The sequence below is a fragment of the Chlorocebus sabaeus genome, chromosome 26, assembly GCF_047675955.1.
Source record: "Chlorocebus sabaeus isolate Y175 chromosome 26, mChlSab1.0.hap1, whole genome shotgun sequence".
Classification (NCBI taxonomy): Eukaryota; Metazoa; Chordata; class Mammalia; order Primates; family Cercopithecidae; genus Chlorocebus; species Chlorocebus sabaeus.
Window position 1 is genome coordinate 24,484,781 of NC_132929.1, and position 24,399 is coordinate 24,509,179.

Below are 24,399 nucleotides of genomic sequence, written 5' to 3' on the forward strand. Positions count from 1 at the left end.
ACCCAACAGCCTTAGATGCTTTGCTTTGTCTTCTATCTTACTAGGTGCCGCTTTGTTTACATTTTTGCTTCTTTAAGCTGGTAAGATGGCACATTTGTCCACGTGTCTGTTCACTATTCTAATTTCCTCGGGTGTAAGTGTTCTTGTCGCTTAGATGTATATTATTAACCTGCCCCTAAAGACAGCGCCACCCAGTCCTCAGTGAAGCCCAGTACTGTGTCTATCTTCTCTGGCTGAAACAGTTCCAGGGAATAATAAAGGAATTGGTGGCAGCAGGTTCACATATCCTTTCAACTCTTTCCCATGTGTACTGGCGTGGAGTAAAATGGCTGTTCGAGGCTCTTCATAATGTGGCTAGTTTTCCTTTGCTACTTCACCATCCACCCCCATGCCTACACTGACCCCTGTAACCTCATAAACTGGTATAGGGTTTGGCAAATAACAGGTAATTTAATCCACTGTAATAGAATGAATGAAATCACAGGCTAACAATGGTTCCCAGAGCACTTTTTTTGTTTCACCTGTTGTGAAAGTTGTTTCTTTCACCTGCATTGCCTCTACCTTACTTCTCCTCCTACTTAGTTTTCGAGATAGACTATCACCTCCTTTGAAGCCTTTCATGATACACACTCCCTCACTTCGCAGAAAGGATCTTTCCCACCTCTGTACACAGTGTATCCTATATATCCTATTATAGTTCTTATATCTACTATAAGTTTTTGTGTCTGTTACACTAGTACAATGTGAATATCTTGAAGTACTCACTTTACTTCTTGGGTATCTAACATGTTTCATGACCCTGGTAGGCACTCAAAACAATTACGTTAAATGAGTAAATGAATAAATGAGCAAATAGATGATTTTGGCAGGGATCGGGCAGAAAAAGCAAATAAAAGGCATTCAAGTAAATGGCATTTGTTGAATCTGAGCCAAGGCATCTTAGTGAGAATCAAATGCACTTTTCACTTTTCACATCCCACTGAAGTCGATTGGCAAACTGTATGTTGCCTTCTGTGCTGAGGGTTATAATGGAGTGCTGCAGCAAGAATGCCAGGTGATCCCCATGCACAAACAACTGCTTCTTAGAAGGATGAAAGCATAAAAGGTGTCAGGGGAAACACATGAGGAGGCAGTGTTTATAATCCTTTACACAGTGCTTTACAGATTGGTAAATTATTTCACAAGCATTATTTCATTCGGTTCTCACTACAACACTGTGGGGGGGACTAGGTATTCCTACCCCATTTTCCAGTTGAAGAAACTTATATAAAAATAAATGAAGTGACTTGTCCAAGGCTACACAGCTAATACAAGGCAGACAGAATATGAAACCAGGTCCTTTATCTCCAAACCCAGAGCTCATCACTACGTACAAAATACTTTAGTGAGCCTAGTATATATGTGACAAAGAGGGAAAATAAAGAATAAATCAACCTCCTATCTTGCCATGCCTCTAAAAAAGGTTTTTAGTGGAGTTATGGATATATTCAACTAAATTTTCTTTGACCACCTATCCTGTTTAAGTCCCAGCCTAGGTGCAGGGTAGGACCCCTATGCTCAAGGTACCAACACTCTGGGTTACAAGGTCCTTACATAGAAAGATAAATAATAACAAAAAATGTTTACTAAGTGTAATAAGAATAGGCAATAATTCTAGGGAAAGTGAACACCTAAGGATGAATCTATCAAGGCAGGTTCGAGGAAGAAGAGGAGGAGAGAGCTCAACAGGCCAGTTGATTGGCATGAGTGAAATCTGAAGGCCAGACCAGCAAAAGTGCAGGAATCTTAAATCTAGAGGTAAGTCTGGAGAAGAAGGCAGGAATGAGGTAGTCCATAGAAGAGCTTTAAGCCTGGGAGAATAGGAAAGGCATTCTACGGAGGTTAGGTAATGGTACGCACATCCGAAGAAACACAAGCAGACAGAGGCATTCTGGGATAACAAAGGCAAATGTGGGGGAAGAAAGTAAAACTGCCAAAGATCTCAAATGCGGGACAAAAGGTTATTTGTGAAACATTTGCTCCATGTTTGCCTTGCATGTTTTAAATGGGCACACCTATGAGCTGGGTGAGACATTTCAAGGGAAAATATCACATTATTGATGAGATGGAGTCCCTCCCACTAACAAGCATTTATAAAGGTAAAGCTAAACCATCATTTCTCCTTTTTCCTCCTTTTTGGTGTCAAAGCTATCAGGTCAAAGCAATGCCACCACAGGAGTGCTATCCAAAGTGCTATCATCAAGGAATACTATCCTCAAAGGAACACAGAACTTAGAGTAAGAAGATCTGAGTTCAAGTTCCAGCTCTCCTATCTACTAGCATTGTCCATAACAATTTAACACACAAAAGCCTCAAAGTCCTTACCTGAAAATTGGGATGATAATACCCACTTCTCAGGATTGTGGCAAAAAAACCCAAAAAACAAAAAAAAAGAGAGTTTGTGTGAAACAGCTTTTAAATGTAAAAACATTCTTTTCCATTGTGTTTCTATGTACTACGGCTTATTGGACTAGAGTACACACCGGGGTCTGAGGTAGTTTTCATCCTTCAATCCAATCACGTTGACACTCAGTATTAACCATCACAAGCACCGTTTGTTGAAATGGCTAGCCTTTATCTATTGAGTTGCTTTGCATCTTTGTCAAAAATCAGTTGGACATATTTGAGTGGTCTGTTTCTGAGTTCTCCATCTTGTTCCATTAACCTATGTATCTATTGCTCCACCAACATCAATACAGTCTTTAAAATGATATAATGTCTTAAAATCAGATGACTCCTCCCACCTTGTTCTTTTTTAAAATTGTTTTAGCTATTCTATTTCCTCTGCCTTTCCACATACATTTTAGAATAATCTTGTCTATATCTACAAAAATCTTGCTGAAAGTTTGACAGGAATTGCATGAAGTTTGTGTATTAATTTGGGGAAAGTTGACATCTTGCTTATGTTGAAGTTTGTAATGCATGAACACAGTATGCTCTCCATTTATTAGATCTTCTTTGATTTCCTTCATCAGCATTCTGTCATTTGCAGTGTGCATCTTGTACATATTTTGTTAGGTTTACATGCATATCCTTTTTAGCAGCTGTAAATAGTATTACATTTTTAATTTTGTGTCTGTATGTTCATTGTTAATATATAGAAATGCAATTTAATTTTGTATGTTTATCTTGTATCCTCTAAGCTTTGCTGAACTTAGTTCTAAGAGGGATTTTTTGGTCATTTTTCGAATTTGGGGATTTTGAGGGTTTTTGTAGATCCTTGGAATTTTGCACATAAATAATCATGTTATCTGCAAATAGGGACAGTTTTATTTCTTCTTTTCTGATCTATATACCTTTTATTTCCTTTTCCTGTCTTATTGCACTGGCTAGAACTTCCACTACTATATTGACAAGAATAGTGATCATAGATATCATTGCTTTGCTCCTGATTTTAGAGGGAAATGACTCAGACCATGATTTTAAGTATAATGTTAGTTAGCTGTAGTTTCTTTGTAGATTTTTTTCTTAAGACAAGGTCTCACTTTATTGTCCAGGCTGGAGTGCCAGGGCACAGCTATGGCTCACTGCAGTCTTGGCCTCCCAGGCTCAAGTGATCCTCCCACCTCTGCCTCCTGAGTAGCTGGGACTACAGGTGCATACCAACACACTCAGCTAATATTTTTAAAATTTTCTGTAGAGATGGGTTTCCGCCATGCTGCCCAGGCTGGTCTCAAACTCCTGAGCTCAAGCGACTGCCTGCCTTGGCCTCCCAAAGTGTTGGGATCATGGGTGTGAGCCACCAAGCATGGCCTCTGTAGATGGTCTTTATTTATTTTTAGTTTACTAAGAATTTTTATCATAAATTGATGTTGAACTGTATCAAATGCATTTTCGGCACCAATTGATATCATGTGGTTTTTCTTCTTTAGCTTCTTAATATATTGGATTACAGTGATTGATTTTCAAACATTGAACCAGCCTTGTATTCCTGGAATTAACCTTAATTAGTCATATTATGGTGCATAATTCTTTTTACATATTGGGGAATACTCCTTGATAATATTTTATTAATGATTTTTGATCATATTCATAGAGATTTCATCAGTAGTTTTCTTTTTTTTGTGCTGTTTTTGTCAGTTTTGATGTCAGAGTAATTTTACCTTCAAAATATGAATAGAGAAGGATTCCCTTAACTTCAATTTTCTGGAAGCAATTGTACAGTATTAATGTTATTTCTTCAAATGATAGAATTCTCCAATGAAACATCTGAACCTGGAATTTCTTTTGGGGAGGTAATTGTGAATTCAGTTTTCATAATAGTTATAAAGTTATTCAAATGATCAACTTCATATTGGCTAAATTGCAGTAGTTTGTACTTTTTGAGGAATTGGTCTATTTCATCTAAGTTGTTGTCAAATTTATATGTGTAGAACTGTGCGTGGCATTCCCCTATTATTCTTTTGATGTTTTCAGAGTCTGTAATGATAAATTCTCTTTCATTCACAGACTAAAACCACTTGTCCCATTAGTAAGACTATGGCAAACTACAGACAATTCATTTGGAACACTAATATGTCGATATTTAAATATTTTCCACAGATGCAGATGGTATATTTCACATATGTTTGACATAGTGATTTCATATTATAATTTTTGTCGGTCTATAATTCCAATCATAAAAGATAACAGGGTCAGGTTCGTTACTTTTCCATATATAATTACAAGTAATAAAATGGCAAAATTAGTAGAAGAAATTGCAAGAAACATGAAGGTGAGATTAAAAGGATCTCTGTAAGATTGAAATGCATTTGAAGTTGTTCTTGAGCGAAATAACCAATGCTTCAAAATACAGCTTGAGTTTTAATAATAATAACAAGTTGACATTTTTGCTGTAATTCATTTATGGTTACCTGAAAATCTGTACTTATTTCTCTGCAAATTAGCTTTGCCTTCCTGGCTAACCCAAAGCCACTCTGATGATTTTAGAAGCTTGACTCTCTTCAAAGTCCTCTGTGCTGGATGTACTCCATTTATTTGCCCTTCCAGATCTCCCCCTCTAGTCTTTTCCATCCCCTCTGTTCCCAGGAGGCTGACCTCCAGAACTGCATCAAGGAGCTCCCTTGCTCTCTGTCTTCAAGTTGCTTGGGCCAGTGGAGAATCCCAGCAGGAGATAGGGGGAACAGAAAAATGTTGGGTTATTAATATCCCTCACTGCCTCTTAGTTGAATCAGCAGGGCTGATTGCATTCCTCCACTACAGGCCACAGCTCCTAAAAGGCAGCCCTTGCACACAGCTCCCTCTCCAGATTCGGTTAGCTGTTCTTTCCCTTTTTCCCTTAATTGGCCCCAGGGCACTGCATTCTCCCTCCTGATTTCCCTAAACTCTGTCCACACCTTTGTAAATAGTCCCTTTATTAAACTCACCTTGAATTATCCGGTTTGACTGAGCCAATGTGTTTCCCTGATACATTTTACAAATGACAGTTCCCAAATCCCAAACATCAGACATGTTCTGTCAATTGTCACAAAGCAATAATCATTTATTTTTTAAAGTCATTTACAGGTATTTGTAGGCAAATGGATTTCCACTTTAAGACAGATAAAGAATGTGAGATTAAAATAGCATGCAGACATTCCTTTTATTGTTTCCTTTTGTTTTAACTGTGTCTGTGGTATTTTTAGTGCCGTATTTAACTACTATACTATTACAGTCAAATACCGATTATCCGTGTGTACTGCTGACACCATTTACAGTCATTGCATCTATTTGTATCAGGAACTCTTGCTACCAAGTTAATACTCTGCTCAGCTAGACTGAGACCACAGCCCTGCTCTGTGTCGGATAAAAGTGGTTAGACTACCCATACATTTCTAATGTCTATACCCATGCTGATCCCCTTTTTAAGGACAAATGATCAAGACCTAAGGTATATGGAAAATTGGTGAAAAGTACATTAATTCTAGTTGTATAAGAGGAAACAAATCCATCTAAAAAGTTAATGGCAGTAGAAATAAAAATCATAAGCCTTTACAGTAAAATATTAGAGTATGCTTGGTTTCTAATGATTTCTATCCAAAAGAAGTTCTATTTAAAACTTAGCAAATAGATCACAATCACAAAGACTAAGTTGTATCTACACAGCCAAAATGAAATGGAGTTAAGGCAATATCCAGATAACTCAAGATTTTTTTAAAAAGACAAAAAACACACCAAAAAAAAAAAACAAAAAAAAAAAAAAACCATTTTTCTTGCAAAGGCAAGAAAAGGACAGAAGTAGTTTTCTGCTACTCAAACCAAATCCACTTTTATCATCATTCCCTATATTATTCCAAAGTTTCAATGTTTTAGACCAAATGGTTTGGAGTCTCAATTTTGTGAATGTTGATCTCAGGTGTGCCATTCATTCTGTGAGTATGGACACAGACTATAGAAGAAAAGCTTAATTTTTTACCTTAACTGTACAGACTGGTTATCAACAACGACCTCGAACAAATGAAAAACTTGCTTTTTAGAGACTTGTACTAAGTTAGGACTGAAGTAGTCCTCCAAATTCCCCTACCCCATTTAGCTCATTTTATTGCCAAGGAAACTGGAAACCAAACAGATTCAGCAACTTACTGAAGGTAACACTGAGAAGCCTCAGCGTCATGCTTTTCTGTACACCATGCTTAATCACTCTGTTAATCAGTTGGTCTACATGTGGCAAATCTTTCCAAGTGCTTCATTCAATATGTTTTTTTTTCTTTCTGCATTTTGTCTGATCATATGTATACAAGGCGCTAAGGATGTATGTAGGTGAGAAACTATGATTCAGTGTCAGCCAATCAAGAAGAAATTTTCCTATAATTTCAAATAAATTCTGTACTTTTACTAAGAATGAAGCAAATTTGAATAGTAAATATGAAGAATACTGGTTTTGTTTGCCATCTTTTAAATCCAAGCACTCATGAGGTTTTTTTTTTGTTTGTTTGTTTTTTGTTTTGTTTTGTTATAGCAGGAAGAGGGGAGGAATATAATGAAATCAGAAATGACTGATAGATTTGGCCCCTTCAGCTTGTCACATGCTGTATCTGAACAGTGTGAGTAGCAAACACTGAGAAATGCTAGGCTAGAGAATTTGGGCCCCAATCCTTTTAACCAGCAAATGGGACGGTCCAATGAAACAGCCAGCCACGTGAGTGGCTTTTGATTTGATTCCACTGACATCCACACAGTTCAAATTCAATGTCATATTTATTTTAACATTGCAGTGAAAAACACTACTAAACAGAAAATGTAATAAAGTCAATAAGGCTCAAGAAAAATGCTTATTTTTTGTAGCAAGAAAAGCTTTTTTTTTTTTTTTTTGGCAAATGGTTCTGTAGTCATAGAACATGAAGATACTTAGAATTAATCTCCCAATATGAAAATGTCCCCAAATTATCAAGTTGAAAGGCACATACCACTGCCCGAGCAGTTCATTCAAGTTGTCGTTAGCATGTAAAATTTTAGTTGTGCTTTTAGCTTGTTATCAATGCAATATGGCCTTAAAAAGTGACATCCGTGCATACATATAATTTCTTTTAAAATGACCAACCCTCTTCCTCTTTTCTGATTTTCATTACTGAAGATCAATTTTTGTTAGTTCTTCATTTGATAGAGGACCTGGTCCATGATGGTCTCGGAAAGATGCACTTCACAGTTTGTGCTCTATTTTATCTACAAACAAAGTTTCAATTATCTTTGTGTCCTAATACAAAATGGGGTTTCTTGAAATATCAGTGTGATGGTGCTTCAATACTGTCATTTGTTGGAATGCAAAAGTGCTGGATTATTATCTTTTCTCACTGGTTGTTTAAGGCTTACTTCACTTCCAGAAGAGATGATTGGCAAACTGTTATCCATATGGTATCTGATAAGGTGGCCGACGTTATCAAATACATGATCCTTGGTCCTCACCTTGAAAAAGAAGTACAAATATATTTAGGTTAAATTATAGTAGTTCTCCTGAAAGATATAAACAATCAGGGGGAAATGCCAGATATATCCCTAAAGTAGATACTTTGCTGAAGAAAAGGCCCTTTTTTTTTTTTTTTTGTGGAGACAGTCTCACTCTGTCGCCCAGGCTGCACTGTAGTGGCACGATCTCGACGCACTGCAACCTCCGCCTCCTGGCTTCAAGCAATTCTAGTGCCTCAGCCCGAGTAACTGGGACTACAGGCACGTGCCACCATGCCTGGCTAATTTTTTTGTATTTTAGTAGAGGTGGCGTTTCACCATGTTGCCCAGGTTAGTCTCAAACTGCTGAGCTCAAATGCCCACCTTGGCCTCCCAAAGGGCTAGGAGAAAAGGTGCTTTTAAATAGTTGACTCTGTATTCCCTGGTCAACGATTTCCTCATTCCTCATTACCATTGTAAAGTGACCATTCCAATAGGTTAGGAAAATGGTAGGCACTTGTCACCCAATCCAAATTTGCAATCAGCCTCTTTGCAGTATTATCATTTGGTATATTCTGTGTTACTATCTCTACGACTATTTAACTGGTTTGCATACAAGCATGAATTCCAGGATTGTATTTATCTTCTGTTAACCACAGTGCTTCCATATCACCTTGTCCCTGTCGGAAGCAGGCCTTTCTGGAGAAGTCCTACCTCCTGCCTCTCTTTGGAGGCTCAGCATTCCTGTGTTTTCCAAGAAGCCTCCTCAGACCTTTCTAATAGGCATTCATGTCTCCTTCCCACAGACTTCATAGTAGCTGATTCACAGATATATATTGCATGGAACTTACTGTCTGTATGCCAAAGAAATTCAATTTTCTTATGGCATGCCTTCTATGGAATTCCCTTCCTATTACCCTATGCATAGACAGAAGACATATATTACTATCCATTGTGGCTCCACCAGTTTGGTGGCCTGGTTATATATGTGCTCCTGCTTGGAGGGTGGCTAGTAATCATCCAGGAAAGGGAAGGCAAGCAACAAGGCAGCACCTTGTTATGTATTTCTGCTAGTTCTCCTACAAGGGATTCTTGGAGTTCTGTCCAGATGTTGGTTTTTGTCATATTAAAATCATGCGTAATTACTGGAATAATTAACACAATTTGAATATGGACTATGACTTAGGTAATAGTATTGTATAAATGTTAAGTTTCCTGATTTTGATCTTTGTACTATGACTGTAGAAGAGAATATCTCTGTTCTTAGGAAATACACATTCAAGGATTTACAGGAAAGGACACAATGGCACCAATTTGCTCTCAAATGGCTCCAGACCTCAAAGAGGTTTTCATCTCATTCCCATCCCATACCAGATCAGCTGACCAATCCTGCCATTCTATGTTCTTAATGCCAAGTTACTCTGCCTTCTTCTTTGTATTTCTTCTGCCTCCATTTTGCCTCAGGCTTTCATTACTTTTTACCTAGAAGCCTCTAATTACTTTCTCTGTCCCTGGTCTTTCCCGTTCTCTTTAATCAATCCTGTATACAAGTGTCAAATTAATCTTTCAAGTACAGAGATTGTAAACAGGCCACTCTGACCGAATGCCCCATATGCTGTAGTTTGCTAGGGGCTAGGATGGGGGAGGGAGGGTTATGCACAGAGAGTTTGAACCATTTTGAATTAAAAATAGGGAGAGTTCCTATAAAACTCTGGTTTTATTACTTATTTGAAAAAAATAAAATCTGGTCGCACTGGGCCTCTGCTCTGCATGACAGCAATTGATTGGAGCTGAGTGGTGACTGCCCCCTTACACAGGATATGTGCCATTTTTTACAGCTCACTGTACCTTATGCTCGCTCTATCCTCTGCCCAGCTTTATTCACTTACAGTACTGGCCTAGCCCTGCAAACACTTGTGTTTGTAACCTCACCCACACAAGATTTTTTCCTTGTGGTAAGAAACATATAACATGAGATCTGTTATACATGTATTTAACAGATATATACATGTATTTATAATATAATTCAATTAGTCAAGGATTCATTTTATTTATTTATTTATTTATTTATTTATTTATTTTTGAGACGAGTCTTGCTCTGTTGCCCAGGAGGCTGGAGTGCCGTGGCACCATCTTGGCCCACCGCAAGTTCCGCCTCCCAGGTTCACGCTGCCTCAGCCTCCCAAGTAGCTGGGACTACAGATGCCCGCCACCTCGCCCGGCTACTTTTTTGTATTTTTAGTAGAGATGGGGTTTCACCGTGTTAACCAGGATGGTCTCAATCTCCAGACCTCATTAATCTCCCGCCTCAGCCTCCCAAAGTGCTGGGATTACAGGTGTGAGCCACCACGACTAGCCAATATATATGTTATATAACAGTTAACAAGACTGTACACTTAACAGATTTTTAAGTGTACAGTACAGTCTTGTTAACTGTTAAGTACAATGTTATACAGCAGATCTATGGAACTTTTTCATCTTGCATGAATGACTGAAACTTTTACCCATCAAACAGCAACTACCCATTTCCTTGAGAACATTATAGCATAGGACAGGATTGCCTTCTTTTCTATGGTTGTTCTATAGTGTTCCACTGTATGGATATACTATATTTTCTTTATCCATTAGTCCTGTGGTGGATCTTTGTTTTCACCTCTTGACTATTGTGAATAATGCTGCAATAAACATGGGAGTGCAAATATCTTTTCAAGATCCTGCTTTCGGTTATTTTGTATAATTACTCAGAAGTGAGGTTGCTAGATCATATGGTAGTTTTATTTTTAAATTTTTGAGAAACCTCCAAACTGTGTTCCATAGAGGCTGTACAATTTTACACACCCACCAATAGTGCACCGGGGCTCCAATTCTTCACATCCTTGCAAACACCTGTTATCTTCTTCCTCTTTTTTTAAAATAATGGCCATCTTAACAAGTGTGAGGTATTATCTCACTGTGGTTTTGATTTGCATTTTCCTGATGATTAATGATGTTGAGCATATTTTCATATACCCGTTGGTCATTTTTTGGTCTTTTTGGAGAAATCTCTATTCATTCAAGTCCTTTGCCTATGTTTTAATTGGTTGCTTTTATTTTTTTGCTATGGAGTTGTAGGCGTTCCTTACATATTTTGGATATTAACTCCTTATCAGATACATTGTTTGCAAATAGTTTCTCTCATTCTGTAGGTAGCCTTTTCACTAAGCTGACTGTTTTCTTTGCTGTGCAGAAGTTTTTTAGTTTAATGTAATGCCACTTCTCCAGGGTCTCTTTTATTGCCTGAGGAAATATCACTTTTCCTTCTGCCTCTAGTTTCATTCCACTGATATTTGGCATGATGTCAGCCTCTTAAATTTGTCAAGACTTGTCTTGTTATCTAACATGATCTATTCTGGAGGATGTTTTGTGTGTACTTGAGAAGAATATGTATTCTGTTGCTGTTGGATGGAATGTTCTGTATATGTCTGTTAGATCTACAGTGTTGTTCAAGTTCATTTTTTCCTCATTGATCTGTCTGGTGTTCTATCCATTATGGAAAGTGGGGCGTTTAATCCCCCTACTATTATTGTTTTGCCATCTATTTCCCCCTTTAGTTCTGTCAATGTTTGCTTCATATATTTGGGTACACTGATGTGCAAATATATTTATAATTATTGTATCTTCCTGAAGAATTGATCCTTTTAACATTATATCATGTCCTTCTTGGTCTCTTGTGACATTTTGACTTAAAGTTTATTTTGTTTGATATAAGTATGACCACTCCTGCCCTCTTTTGATTATCATTTTCATGAAATATCTTTTTCTAAACTTTCACTTTCAACCTATGTGTATCCTTAAATCTAAAGTGAGTCCTTGCCAGGCGTGGTGGCTCATGCCTATAATCCCAACACTTTGGAAGGCCGAGGCAGGTGGATCACCTGAGCTCAGGAGTTTGAGACCAGATTGGCAGACATGGTGAAACCTCGTCTCCATTAAAAATATATAAATTAGCTGGGCATGGTGGCAAACCCCTCTGGTCCCAGCAACTCGGGAGGCTGAGGCAGGAGAATCACTTGAACCCAGGAGGCGGAGGTTGTAGTGAGCCGAGATTGTGCCACTGCACTCCAGCCTGGGCTATACAGCAAGAGTCCATCTCAAAAAATAAAATAAAATAAATAAAATAAAATAAAGTGAGTTTCTTACAGATAGCATGTAGTTGGATCTTTTTTTTTTTAAATCAATTCAGTCACTCTATGCTTTTTGATTACAGAATTTAATATATTTACATTTAAAGTAGTTAATACTAGAGAAGAATTATTACCATTCTATTAATTGTTTTCTGAATTAAAGCTCTTTTTGGTCCTGTTTTTCCTTTCTTGCTGTCTTCCTTTGTGTTTCATTGATTTTTCATAGTGAGTAGGCTTTAATTCCTTTATCATTTTGTTTTGTGTATCTTCTAGAAGTATTTTCTTTGTGGTTACCATGGGGCTGACATAAAACGTAGCTATAACAATCTATTTTAAACTGATAATAACTTAACTTCAATCACATACAAATACTCTACACTGTTATTTCTCCACACACAATTTTATGTTATTGATGTCACCAATTACGTTTTTAAAGTTTGTGTATTCATTAACATATTTTATAGTTATATAGTTATTGCTGCATAATAACATTTTGGTTAACAACAGAGTGCATATACAATGGTGATCCCATAAGATTATAATGAAGCTGAAAAATTCCTGTTGCCTAATGGCAATTGTCCTAAAGAATTGACTAATGAGTTGTTGGAACTGAAACAGGAAGGCATAGCTGAAGAGGAGGCAAAAGGAAAGGAAAGTGCAGGCAAAGAAAAAGAAGAAAAATCCCCTCAAAAATTTACAATAAAGAGTTTAGCAGAAGCTTTTTCAGACCTTAACAAGTTTCTTGAAAAGACTAAAAACATGGACCCCCAACACCAAAAGGTTTTCATTAATAGAAAAGAATGCTCATGTTGCATTATCTGCATACGAGCAAATCTATGATGAAAAAAGAAACAAAGCAAGCAAACTGCCACGGTCATATTTCTGAAAATAGTGACACTTTCTCAAGAGACTCAGGCAGGTCCTTTAGGAGATATTCTAGAATAAGGCATTGTTAACATAGGAGATGACAACTCCATGCAAGTTATTGCCCCTTGAAGACTGTGGAATAATATGTGGAGATAGAAGACAGTGATATTGATGATCCTGCCCCTGTCTAGTGCTAGCCTAATGTCTGTGTTTCTGTCTATATTTTTAACAACAAAAACGTTTAAAAGTAAAAAATATAAATAAAAAAATTTAAAATAGGGAAAACCATATAGAATAAGGATATAAAGGAAAAAATATTTTTGTACAGCCGTATAACCTATATTTTAAGCTAAGTGTTATTACAAAAAAGTCAAAAGATTAAAATAATTTAAATGTTTACATGTTTACAAAGTAAAAAAATTACAGTAAACTCAAGTTAATTTATTATTGAAGAAAGAAAATTTTAAAAAATAAACTTAGTGTGGTCTAAGTGTATAGTATTTATAAAGTGTGCAATAGTGTGCAGTAATGTCCTAGGTCTTTACATTCACTCACCACTCACTCGCTGGCTCACCTGGAGCAACTTCCAGTCCTGCAAGCTTCATTCACAGTAAATGTTCTATATAGGTGTGACATTTCAAATCTTTTATATCCTATTTCACTGCACCTTTTCTACGTTTACATACACAAATATTTACCATTGTGTTACAATTGTCTACAGTATTCAGTACACTAACATGCTGTACAGGTTTGCAACCTACAAGCAATAGGCTATACCATATAGCCTATGTGTTAGTAGGCTATACTATCTAGGTTTGTGTACATATATTCAAAACTGTTTGCACAATGAAAAAACCATCTAGCAATGTATTTCTCATAACATTTCCCAACTGTTAAGTAATACACAACTTATTTTTCATACTTTTGTCTTTTAACTTCTATAACCAGAATTATTTATACACTGCCATTACAATATTACAGTATTCTGTATTTTTCTATATATTTACCTTTACCAGCAAGCTTTGTACTTTCATATACTTTCATGTTACTGTTTAGTATCCTTTTGTTTCACCTTGAAGGACTTTAGCATTTCTTGTAAGGCAGATCTAGTAGTAACAAACTCCTCATCTTTTGTTTATCTCAGAAAGTCTGTATGTCTCCTTTATTTTTAAAGGATGGTTTTGGCCAGGCACAGTGGCTCATGCCTATAATCCCAGCACTTTGGGAGGCTGAGGCAGGTGGATAACCTGAGGTCTGGAGTTCAAGACCAGCCTGGCCAACATGGCAAAACCCCGTCTCTACTCAAAATACAAAAAATTAGCCAGGTGTGGTGGCGGGCACCTGTAATCCCAGCTACTTGGGAGGCTGAGGCAGGAGAATCGCTTGAACCTGGGAGGCAGAGGTTGCAGTGAACCAAGATGGCGCCATTGCACTCCAGCCTGGGAGACAAGAGTGAAACTGGTCTCAAAAGAAGGAAAAAAAAAAAAAGAAAGGATGGTTTTGCCAGATAGAGTAGTCTTGGTTGGCAATCCTTTTTCTTTTAGCATTTTGAATATATTGAACCCACTGATAGACTTATGGGGGTTATGATAAATGTGCTGATAGTCTTATGGAGGCTCTCTGGTACATAATGAGTCTCTTGCTGCTTTCAAAATTCTCTGTTTTTGACAATTTGATTGTAATGTGTCGTGATGTGAATGTCTTTGGGTTCCTCATAGTTGGAGTCCACTGGTCTTCTTGAATCTGATGTTCATTTTCATCCCTTACTTGGGAAGATTTCAGACATTATTTCTTTAAATAAGCTTTCTGCCCCCTTTTCCTCTCCTTCTCCTTCACTCTCTTCTCCTTTTTGAAATCCAATAATGCATAAATTGGTCTGCTTGATGGTATATCATAAATCCCTTAGGCTTTCTTCACTTTTTAAAATTTTGCTATTGTTGTTGTTGTTCCTTTTTCTGAAGAATTTCAAATGACTTCTCTTTGAGTTTGCTACTTTTTTTCTTCTGCTTAATCAAGTCTGCTGTTGAACCCCTCTAGTGAGTTTTTCAGTTCAGTTATGGTATTCTTCAGGTCCAAAATTTCTGTCTGCCTCTTTTTTATATTTTCTTTCCCTCCGTTGATATTCTGACTTTGTTCATGGATGGTATTATTGAGCTCATACAGCATCTTTACCACACTTATTTTGAATTCTTTGTCAGTTAATTCATATGCCTCTGTTTCTTTAGGATCTGTTTCTAGAGATTTATTTTGTTTGTTTGTTTGGGCCATGTTTCCCTGATTCTTTTTGAGTTTCATAACTTTGTGTTGGGATCTATGCATTTGAAAAACAGCCACCTCTCTTTTTCCTCACAAACTGGCATCACACAAGGGAAGAATCACACCAACCAGCCCAAATAGAGGTCCTGGGGGTCTCTAAAATCTTCTGTGGGAGGATGTGACTTTTCTGGGCCTGTGTGTTCAATTTTTCAATTACAGAAGTTTGCCAGTTTTTCAGGAACTTGTAATCTCTTGCTCCTTCTGATGTCTGTGGCACTGCAAGTTCTCTGGTTCTATAGCAGCAAGCCACCCCACTCTCCCTGTTCTCCGTGGTCACAGGCATCCAAGGTATGCCAGCTTCCTTTCAGTGCCCCAAGCGGCAGGACAGATAACTGGTTCATCAGGCATCCCTCCAAAAAGTTGGAATTCTGGACATACTTCACTCCCCTCCCTCCCTTCTGAAGGAGAACCTTCAAGTTGTGTACTTTCTCCTATTTCTAGTGAGGAGTGCCAGCTGCAGCAAGCTACCCTGTGCTCTTCTTTGTTCTCAGTGGCTCCTGGCATTCAAAATATGGCAGTACCATGAGCACTCCATGTGAAGTGAGACAGAAAGCAGTCCCTCAGGCAACCCACTGAAAAGCCAGAACATGGCATGCAAGCTCTACTCTTCTCTTTCCCCCATTCCCCCAAGGGAGAGGTCATGAGACATGGAATTCCTTCCTGACACTGAGCTATGCTGATTTGGGGAAGGAGTTGATGCAGATAAAGTGAAATTGTTCTTCTTACCTGTTTCAACATGACTGTTTTCAGCTCTACGCTCACCTGAGGTACTACAACTCTTGAAGTGAATTCTGTGGCTCTCATAAAGGTATTTTGGTCGATATAGGTTTGTTAGTTCTTTGTTTCTGTTGGGGGAATGAGGGCTGGGACTTCCTATTCTGCCATCTTGCTGATGTCACCACTCACATGGGCTTTGATTGCATCATTTGTCTCAAAACTGCCAATGCCTCCCCACTGCCTGGCAAATTAGGCATTTCTGCCACATATTGATGGCTCTAACGTGCCTTTCCCAGGATAATTTTCTGTCTACAGGCATCCTTTGTTACTGTCATTCATCTTCTCTTGGCTTAATACCATTCTATGACTCTGTCTGCACCTGTGGTTCCTTCCCTATACTCCAAATGTCCCTCTTTTGAAATCTTGCCTTCTTTCAAGGTTTGCTTTACATGATGGACCCTATAAGGAGCCTTCTCAGTTTGCCTCAACCAGAATGACCTCTCTGTTCTGAGAAACACCATAATGCTTTGGTTGAACCGTTCTTATCTCATTCAGCTTTACATTATAATTATTTAAGCACCTGTTTTATGAAATTATCAGCACTCTGAGAGCAAGGACTATGTATGTGATACTGAACAACAGTTAGTTGCAAATTCCTTTACTTCGATATAGCAGGCATTCATTTAATTCACTGAACTGAATTGAAAAGGGCAGAAAGAGTCTGTCCTCTGCTTGATACTCCAGGGTGGCCTCCTACTCTAACCCCTCCACTACCCTCTAGTTAGCATGTCCTGCTCCAACTGGAAGGTTCCAGAAAAAGCAAACACTTAGCCTTGAGCACTATTCAATACCAGGTTTTGGAAATGATTCAGGTTATGCTTAATAGAACAACATCCTGTGAAACCTCTAATGAGAAGTCAATGATACCTTGCCTTCAGGATCCACCAGAAGAAGATGTTTTGCTTGGCCTCCCTGTAGTCCACTCAGCACATATTGGCCAGGGGAGGTTGCACTCTCTCGAACCAAAAAGTCCCCATCCTTTACCAAGAGGCTCTCTGCCGCCTTCCTGCTCAGCTTGCCATGATAGCATTCTTCACTCCACAGCTGCTGCTTAATGTGTGGCAAAGAATGTGAGCTGGCAGGCTGGGCTGTGGCACCCGGCTGAACAGTTTCTGGTGCCTCTGAAGTCAGAACACAAAGAGAGACATCATCGAGTTACCGCTTCGTCCATCCATTCATTCATTTATTCACTCAGCAAATATAACCTGAGGTCCTACTGTGTGCCAGGCATTGCTTAAATAATATTGCTTGGGGAAGAAATGAGATTTTTGTTTTCAGAACTCCCAACAGGCTTTAATTTAATGGTAGATCCAAACATTGCCTTTGGCTTCTGTTACCAGGGAAGCCTTGCCCAGGTGCAGGAGTTTTTCTTTCAGATGGGAAATGGAACAGACCCACGAGAATTGCTTTTATAACTGCAGAGAGAGGCTCTTTATGTCCCAGTGGTTGCATGTTAAAGAGAAAAAAGCTTATGCTGTACCTGGATTACAAATAATTTCTACAATGTTTCCAAACACTTTGAAAATAGCTATAATAACTTTAGACCATCCCCACTTTTTAGCATTTAGCTCTTGTCCCCCCTTTTTAAAACCGAATTACTAATGTGTGTCTAGTCATTCTTCTGACCCAAAACTTCAAAACTTTGCTAAACCTCACAGCATTCCTACTGAAGGACCACTTTGTTGTTTGTATCATTCACCTGCCTGGACAAAGAGAGTTGATGAGGTAAAAGAAGACAAATCATCAGGGAGGAATAGCCCAAGGCAGCTCCCCAAGGCTCTGCCTACTAAGTGTTGTCCAGAGTTGCGAGCACTGGGGATGGGAAGGGACCTCCAATTAGCAGTTTATAGTACTATCCACACTCATAATGGTGGTAATAGTTACTGCGTAGTTCTCATTTATCAAGTATGATAGAAACTGCTAAATGCTTTACATACATTATGCTGTTTAACTCTCAAAATTAGACAGGCAAGGAAATGAATCTTCAGAAAGGGTGGCCGGATAGGATGGCTCACGCCTGTTATCCACACTTTGGGAGGCCAAGGCAGGTGGATTACCTGAGCTCAGGAGTTCGAGACCAGCCTGGGAAACATGGTGAAACCCAGTCTCTATAAAAAAATACAAAAAAAAAAAAAAAAAAAAAAAGCCAGGCATAGTGGCACATGCCACGAGGCACATGGCACATGCCACAAGGCAAGAGAATCACTTGAACCAGGGAGGCAGAGGTTGCAATGAGCCAAGATCGCACCACTGCACTCCATCCTGGGCGACAGTGAGACCGTGCCGCAAACAAACAAAAAGGAAGGTTCAGGGACTTAAATTTACACTGCTAATAGTTGTAGATCTGAAATTTGAAACAAGGTCATCTGACTCCAAAGCCTAGATTCTTAATTACTAAACTCTAAGGCCCTTGCCTTGGATGTGAAAATCTTTCTTTTAGTAGAATCTAGCCACTCTACTTCGGTAGTATCCACAAAGATCCCTAGCAGGTATCTAGGCTATCTTGTCTGGGTTAGCCTTCAGCATCTCCAAAAGTAATAACGTAAAACTCTTATGTCTGAAACCAGGTTCTTATGTCTGAAACTTGTGTGTTTAATAAGGCAAATTTACCAGGAAAATAATCATAGAAACCAGACTTTGTTTTGTTTTGTTTTTAAACGCAAAGGGTCTTTTAAATAGAAACCAGTCTTTATCTTCATAAACTCAAAGAAGTGTTTATGTGTCCTTAGGTAAGGGTCTTGCAAATGAGAAATTCTCTTGACTATGAGTTTGTATGACTACAATTTACATATGATCATCCCATGAAGTCACTGGTGTAGGCAACCAGTGTCCTGTAGTCGTAATTCAATTCTATTAATACATTACAGTTTTGTCCCTACTTGAGGGCTTCTTTCTGCACACAGTTATAATGCAGTATTCACAAACAGATCTTTTAAAAAGTATCATTCATCTAAATCTAATGGCTGGAGACATTCTCTTCTACAATCAAATCTTTCTATTGTTGCCAGAAATAGCCTGACAAAATGTATGCAGATTTGATGAATACTTGTAACTGGCCTTAGTGCTGCCTGCTTTCAGGCACAATGGATAACTTCTAATGAGTCGCTATATGTGTGTTTGTGTGTGTGAAAAAGCGTGTGAGTGTGGGAGGAATGCATGCATGCATTGTGTGTGGAAATACACATCTTAACGCGTGATGGCTTTGGTTTATTCTGAGATTATGGTGAAGAGCTTTTGGACAAAGACAAAACAATAGAAAAACAGACATTATATCATCTTGAAAAGAGGCAACGGATCATGGGCCAACCAGAGGAAATGGACAATGTTTTCCTAACAGTTTCCCAAATTAGCAGAAGGACAAGGTACTCCACTGGGAGATTTCAATCATCCAAACATTTGTGGAAAATCTGAGTCTGCCAGAATAGATGACAATTTGTTTACTTTGTTTAATTTTAAAAGTTACACATACTAGCTTTTTAAAATCTAGCAAAGAGAAAAACAAATAAAATTAATTACCTATGGTCTCATCACTAAATAAAACTGCTCTTAACACTGTGGTACATTATCCATTATCTTGCTCCTTTTCTAATACATAAGTTGACATTGACAATAATACTTATAATCTAAATATGGTTATTTATATGTAATTTATGTATAATATTTAATAAATTGTTGAATTGATATAATCATATTTTCTCAGAAGGAGTAGTGAAGGTTAAGGAAGTAATAAGGAAGGCCAATCTAGATTTAATTGAAACCATAAAAAAGTGATAGGAATTATGGAAGAAAGTAAATCATATCATTTTGGAGTTCCCATTGGCACTTAAAGACATATTGTTCACAATCAGACCTTAAAGAAAGCACAGTATAGATATGGCTATCCACATCCAAATGGATCTAACGGGCAAAACCTCTAAAAGGGAAAATACAGTTTAAGGAAGAGAAAAAAATCTAACATGCAAAATCTGGATTAAATAATTGAAAGCAATCTCAATGAGAAAGAAAGGATGAGACATTTAAAGAAACCAATATGAACTGTAAAGATGGCACACTGATGAATCCCATTTTTAAAAAGCACCTGTAAAACAATTTTTATAGTATTAATTACTATTTTAGCAAAGCACTGGAAAAATTGGTATGTCCTTCAATAAGGTACTGATTACATAAATCATGATGCACTCATACAATACTATAGAGCAATTTAAAATAGTGAAGATCGTGTGCTTATATAGACAAATTTCTAAAATAGAGAGTAAAATAAGGAGGTATACAAGGGGATTACTATAACTGAGAGCTGAAACAAGAAAGTGGAACGTTGTCTTGTTTGACATCAGCTGAGAATGTGCATATTGGGTGACTGAAAATTTTTGTTGCTCCGTGCATGGCCACACAAGACACAAAAGGACCATGAGTATTGATTTTGGACTTACAACTAAATTTTAGCAAGTAAGCTAATTCTCAAATATGGAATCTGTGAATAATGATAATTGACTATACTGTTTATTAGTATGGATTATTGGGTGTATGAAAACTCTAAAATAAAAATGTATTTGCATTGAGAGGAAAAATATGTTCATTTACACAAAGTATCTGAAAATTTGGTAGAAAAAGATGTTAACATGAAATGTTAAGCATAAATGAGAGAGAGGTTCAGATAGTACCCAGAGAAAAATTATTTGTAATGTAAAGAAAGAAATAAATGTCTGTTAGACACGTTACTAAGGCGTAGCAATTAGTATATAGTAATTAAGATGCTGGTTGAGAAAAGGCAAGGGGCCTAATAGAAAAAACGTAATAAAGATCCCAGAAACAAATTCACATATATACGAAGAGCTTGATATAATAGAAAGTACCATCAGGGAAAAGAGGAGACTACTCAATCAATAGTGTTTGGAAAATTGACAAACATAGATAAAATTAAGTTAGATTTCCAACCTCACATAATCTATAAAGGTCAAGCGGAATAAATATTTTATTATGCAAATAAAATGATGAAGCCAATATTTTAAAAAATAGATGTTGGATAAAAAAGGGAAAATTTAATCCAAAGCAAGTAGAATGAAAACATAATAAAGATAAAATGGAAATCAATGAAATAGAAAACAAAAAACAACAGAGAAAATTAAACCCAAACCTGGGCACACTGGAAAGATCAATAAAATTAATAAACCTAAAAGAGGACTGATCAAGTAAAAAGGAAAAAATTACTGATAACAGGAAAGAGAGAAGAGATATCACTATGGATGTTTTGGGCAATAAAAAGACAATAGAGAAATATTGTGGAAAGCTTCATACAGAACTGCCTCTAAGCTAATAAAATGGAATGCTACTAAGTTTTCAAGGAAACTACATTGCCAAATAAATCACAATCCCTTCTTGTCCATGGCTTCTGGCCCCTGAAGCAAACTCTAATCTCTCATGACCACAGTGGGAAATGGGCTGTAAAAGTGGCAAAGCCCCCGAGAAAGGCACATTCTCCAATATCTACTTTAAGTGTGCACGTGGAGAATAATGGCAGGAACAACCCAGATGGCATGGTCTGGGTCCACAGATGACAGTGGACACCAAAAGTCCTCTCATAAAGCCGAACCAGGATCCAAGCAAATCGCTTTCTCCACTTTCAGCTCAGTCTTCAGAACTCTAGCCTGGCCAGATTCGGTCATCGCTGTGGACCAGTGACTGCTGTCCCATGCTATTGCATTCCTCCCTTTTGTGAAAGTGAGTTTCTACTCTTATTATCTTATTCCTATTCCCCCATTAATTTGGGGTATGGAGGGTGGCAGACAACTTGGCAGATAATAAGGATCTTCATCTAATCTTAGATGCTGAAATTGTATAAGTACTTGCAATGTCTTCCTTGGAGAGAGGGCAGATATGTTTTATGTGAAAAGAAAAGTTCACGAATATTTGAGTGGCAGATAGGTGTACTGTGGCAGAGACAGTTAGTCATCTATCCTCCCTTTACATCACAGAACTCCTAAGTTTAGCTGGGCACCCAGCTAGAGTAATTTTTCTAGCCTTCCTTGCAGCTAGGTGTGGCCACATGTCTATGGTCTGTCAATGGCAGGTAAAAAGAAAAGATGTCTGCCTCTTCTGGGTCATGTCCTTTAAAGAAATATATATGTGCTCCTCTTACTTTTCTCCTTTCCTACTAGCTGCATGCAAATGTGATGATGAGGGCCCAAGCAGCCACTTTGGACCAGAGATGGAAGCCAGATGTTGAGAATGACAAAGCTCCCCTACCAATCCCGTGGCACCAATCTTTGAGCTTTTAGGTAAAATAAATAAATGTCAGCCCTTTTTACACTACAGCATTTGGTGGGGGTGGGGAGGTGGGGGCGGTATTTGTTATGGCAACTGAGACAGAAACTAACAATAAATCAAAATAAAAACTAGTACCGGAACTCATGGTATCTTTGTGCCATGTTTGGTGAGAATAAAGACTGTGTCGGAACCTTTTTTCTGTTCGTAGTGTGACAGGATGAACTGACGAGCCCTATGAGCATGCCTGAGAGATATTTAGTAAATCTGGATGTGTTTTTGTTTGGTTTGGTTATACTGAACTATCAAAAGCTTTTTTTCCGGCTAAGGGAGGCTAAATATGTCTAAAGAAGCTAAAGAGGATTTTCGAGGGAGGAAGGAAGAAAACAGAAGGATCCATTATGGGGGAAGGTTAAAGGTGAAGTTAAGACATTTTATTAAAAAGTATGTATAAAGCTATCCCCACTCCATCTCTTTATTACTAGACAGGCGCTTTAACCAGGTAAGCCATGAAGCCTCACCCCATCTCTTTATTAAATGTTCTTAAATCAACATAATTTAAGGTTTTGGAGTGGATTTGTTTTGGAGGGACCAATGGTGAATTTAATCTCAAGAGGGCAGCAAGGAGCCCAGGAGGGCTATGGTACATTAAATCCTAATAGGAAATAAAGAGGGAGAGCGTACCAAAGGCCTAAATTATTCAATATGTTGCCACCAAAGCAGGGAAAGGGAGAAAGGTGGGGGAAAAAAGGCTAGAGTCAGAGAAAATACATTTTGACATTACAATTTTGGACAAGGCAGACTTTATTTTCAATGAATGACAGGAATTTTGTTATGTATTAATTTTGCCATTTCATATTATTGAATGGCCTATGACAAAAGGCAAAGTTCCTTTGCTTGGATTATGAATAATTTTAACTTTGGAGACTAAATTATAAAGGAACTGGAGTTGTGAATCAAAGAATATTCCAAATCACGTAATTTGGGCCACCCACTAAATAAGTTCTCTGATAATATGTGTGGCTCTGAAAAGTCCATGAAATGAAAAGTATCAAGAATATACTCTTATAAAATCTAAGGTCCAGAAAGGGTTTTTTTCCAAAAAGTTGTAACAAACATTACCTATCCACATAGGACATTTCCCATTGCACAGATGAGTAAGCTTAACAGCAAAAATCTAAATTTGTTTCACATCTCATCACCCGCCACATAAGATGTCCTCTGTGGTAGCCACAGAGATGCACTACCCAAATCTCCCTTCAAGGAAGCACCATTGCCCCAGGTGTCAGCAGTCAGCCTGCAGCTAACCAGCCCTTCTGGCTCTGCCTCAGCTGCCAGGGTTTGACCTTCCTGGTGTGGCCCACATCCCAAGACTGAGATAAATGGGGCTATATAGGGCCAGCCATTTGGGCCCAATGTAGGACAACTCTGACAGACCACATGGGCTTTTTGGTGTTGGCCGAGGCTTTGTCAGGCCTGCGTTGTAGTCCCATCTCCCATTCCGGCCAATCCTACTTCCTCTCCATTGCTTCCTGATATTGATCATGTTACAGACCCTGCTGCCAAGCTTCATCTTAGCATCTGCTTCCACAGAATCCAGCTTGGTTGGATAGGGTGTCAGGAGTGATCTTAGAAAGTCAGCATAAAGAGGGACCACTTGTCACCCGGCTGACAATGAGGACCCCTGGTTCTTCATCTAGACAGTTAAGACGGTCTGCTGAGGTCCAGGCTCAACAAAATCTTTTCAATTTTGTCTTGCATTGCAGCCACACTAGCTAGAAAGCTGTCTTTGGAAGTTCTGGAGAAATCTCCTGGACTATTAAAAGGATCTTCTCAGTGACTGTTTCAAACCAAATTTGACAGCATGCCAATCTCTGAACACAACAAGCTTCAATATTTTATGAAAAGCATTTTTTGTTTGTTTATTTTTCCATTGATTATAGACTTTTGGCTTGTTTTATTTTTACTTATGTTCCTGTTTATGCATTTACCCCTGATAGTAATTTGACAGGAAAGATGTTTGTCTTATCGTGTTTTACCCACAGTACATGGGTGAAGAAAGGAGCCAACTTATTTTAGTGCTTTATAGATGACTTATTAAGGGGTTTTGAAATGA

At 38.0% G+C, this 24,399-nt stretch overlaps 1 protein-coding gene across 1 annotated transcript in view; it reads right to left on the bottom strand.

Moving 5' to 3' along the window:
- Positions 1-6,905: 6,905 nt before the first annotated feature.
- The window catches only part of SHC4 (SHC adaptor protein 4), a 137,623-nt gene continuing 120,129 nt past the window's right edge, over positions 6,906-24,399 (bottom strand). Inside the window, exons 11-12 of the mRNA XM_008016683.3 lie at positions 16,890-17,143; positions 6,906-7,920 (exon numbers count right to left, since the gene is read on the bottom strand). Coding sequence (XP_008014874.3) covers positions 7,765-7,920; positions 16,890-17,143 — 410 coding nt within the window. The 3' untranslated portion in view covers positions 6,906-7,764. The remainder of the gene's footprint in view (positions 7,921-16,889; positions 17,144-24,399) is intronic.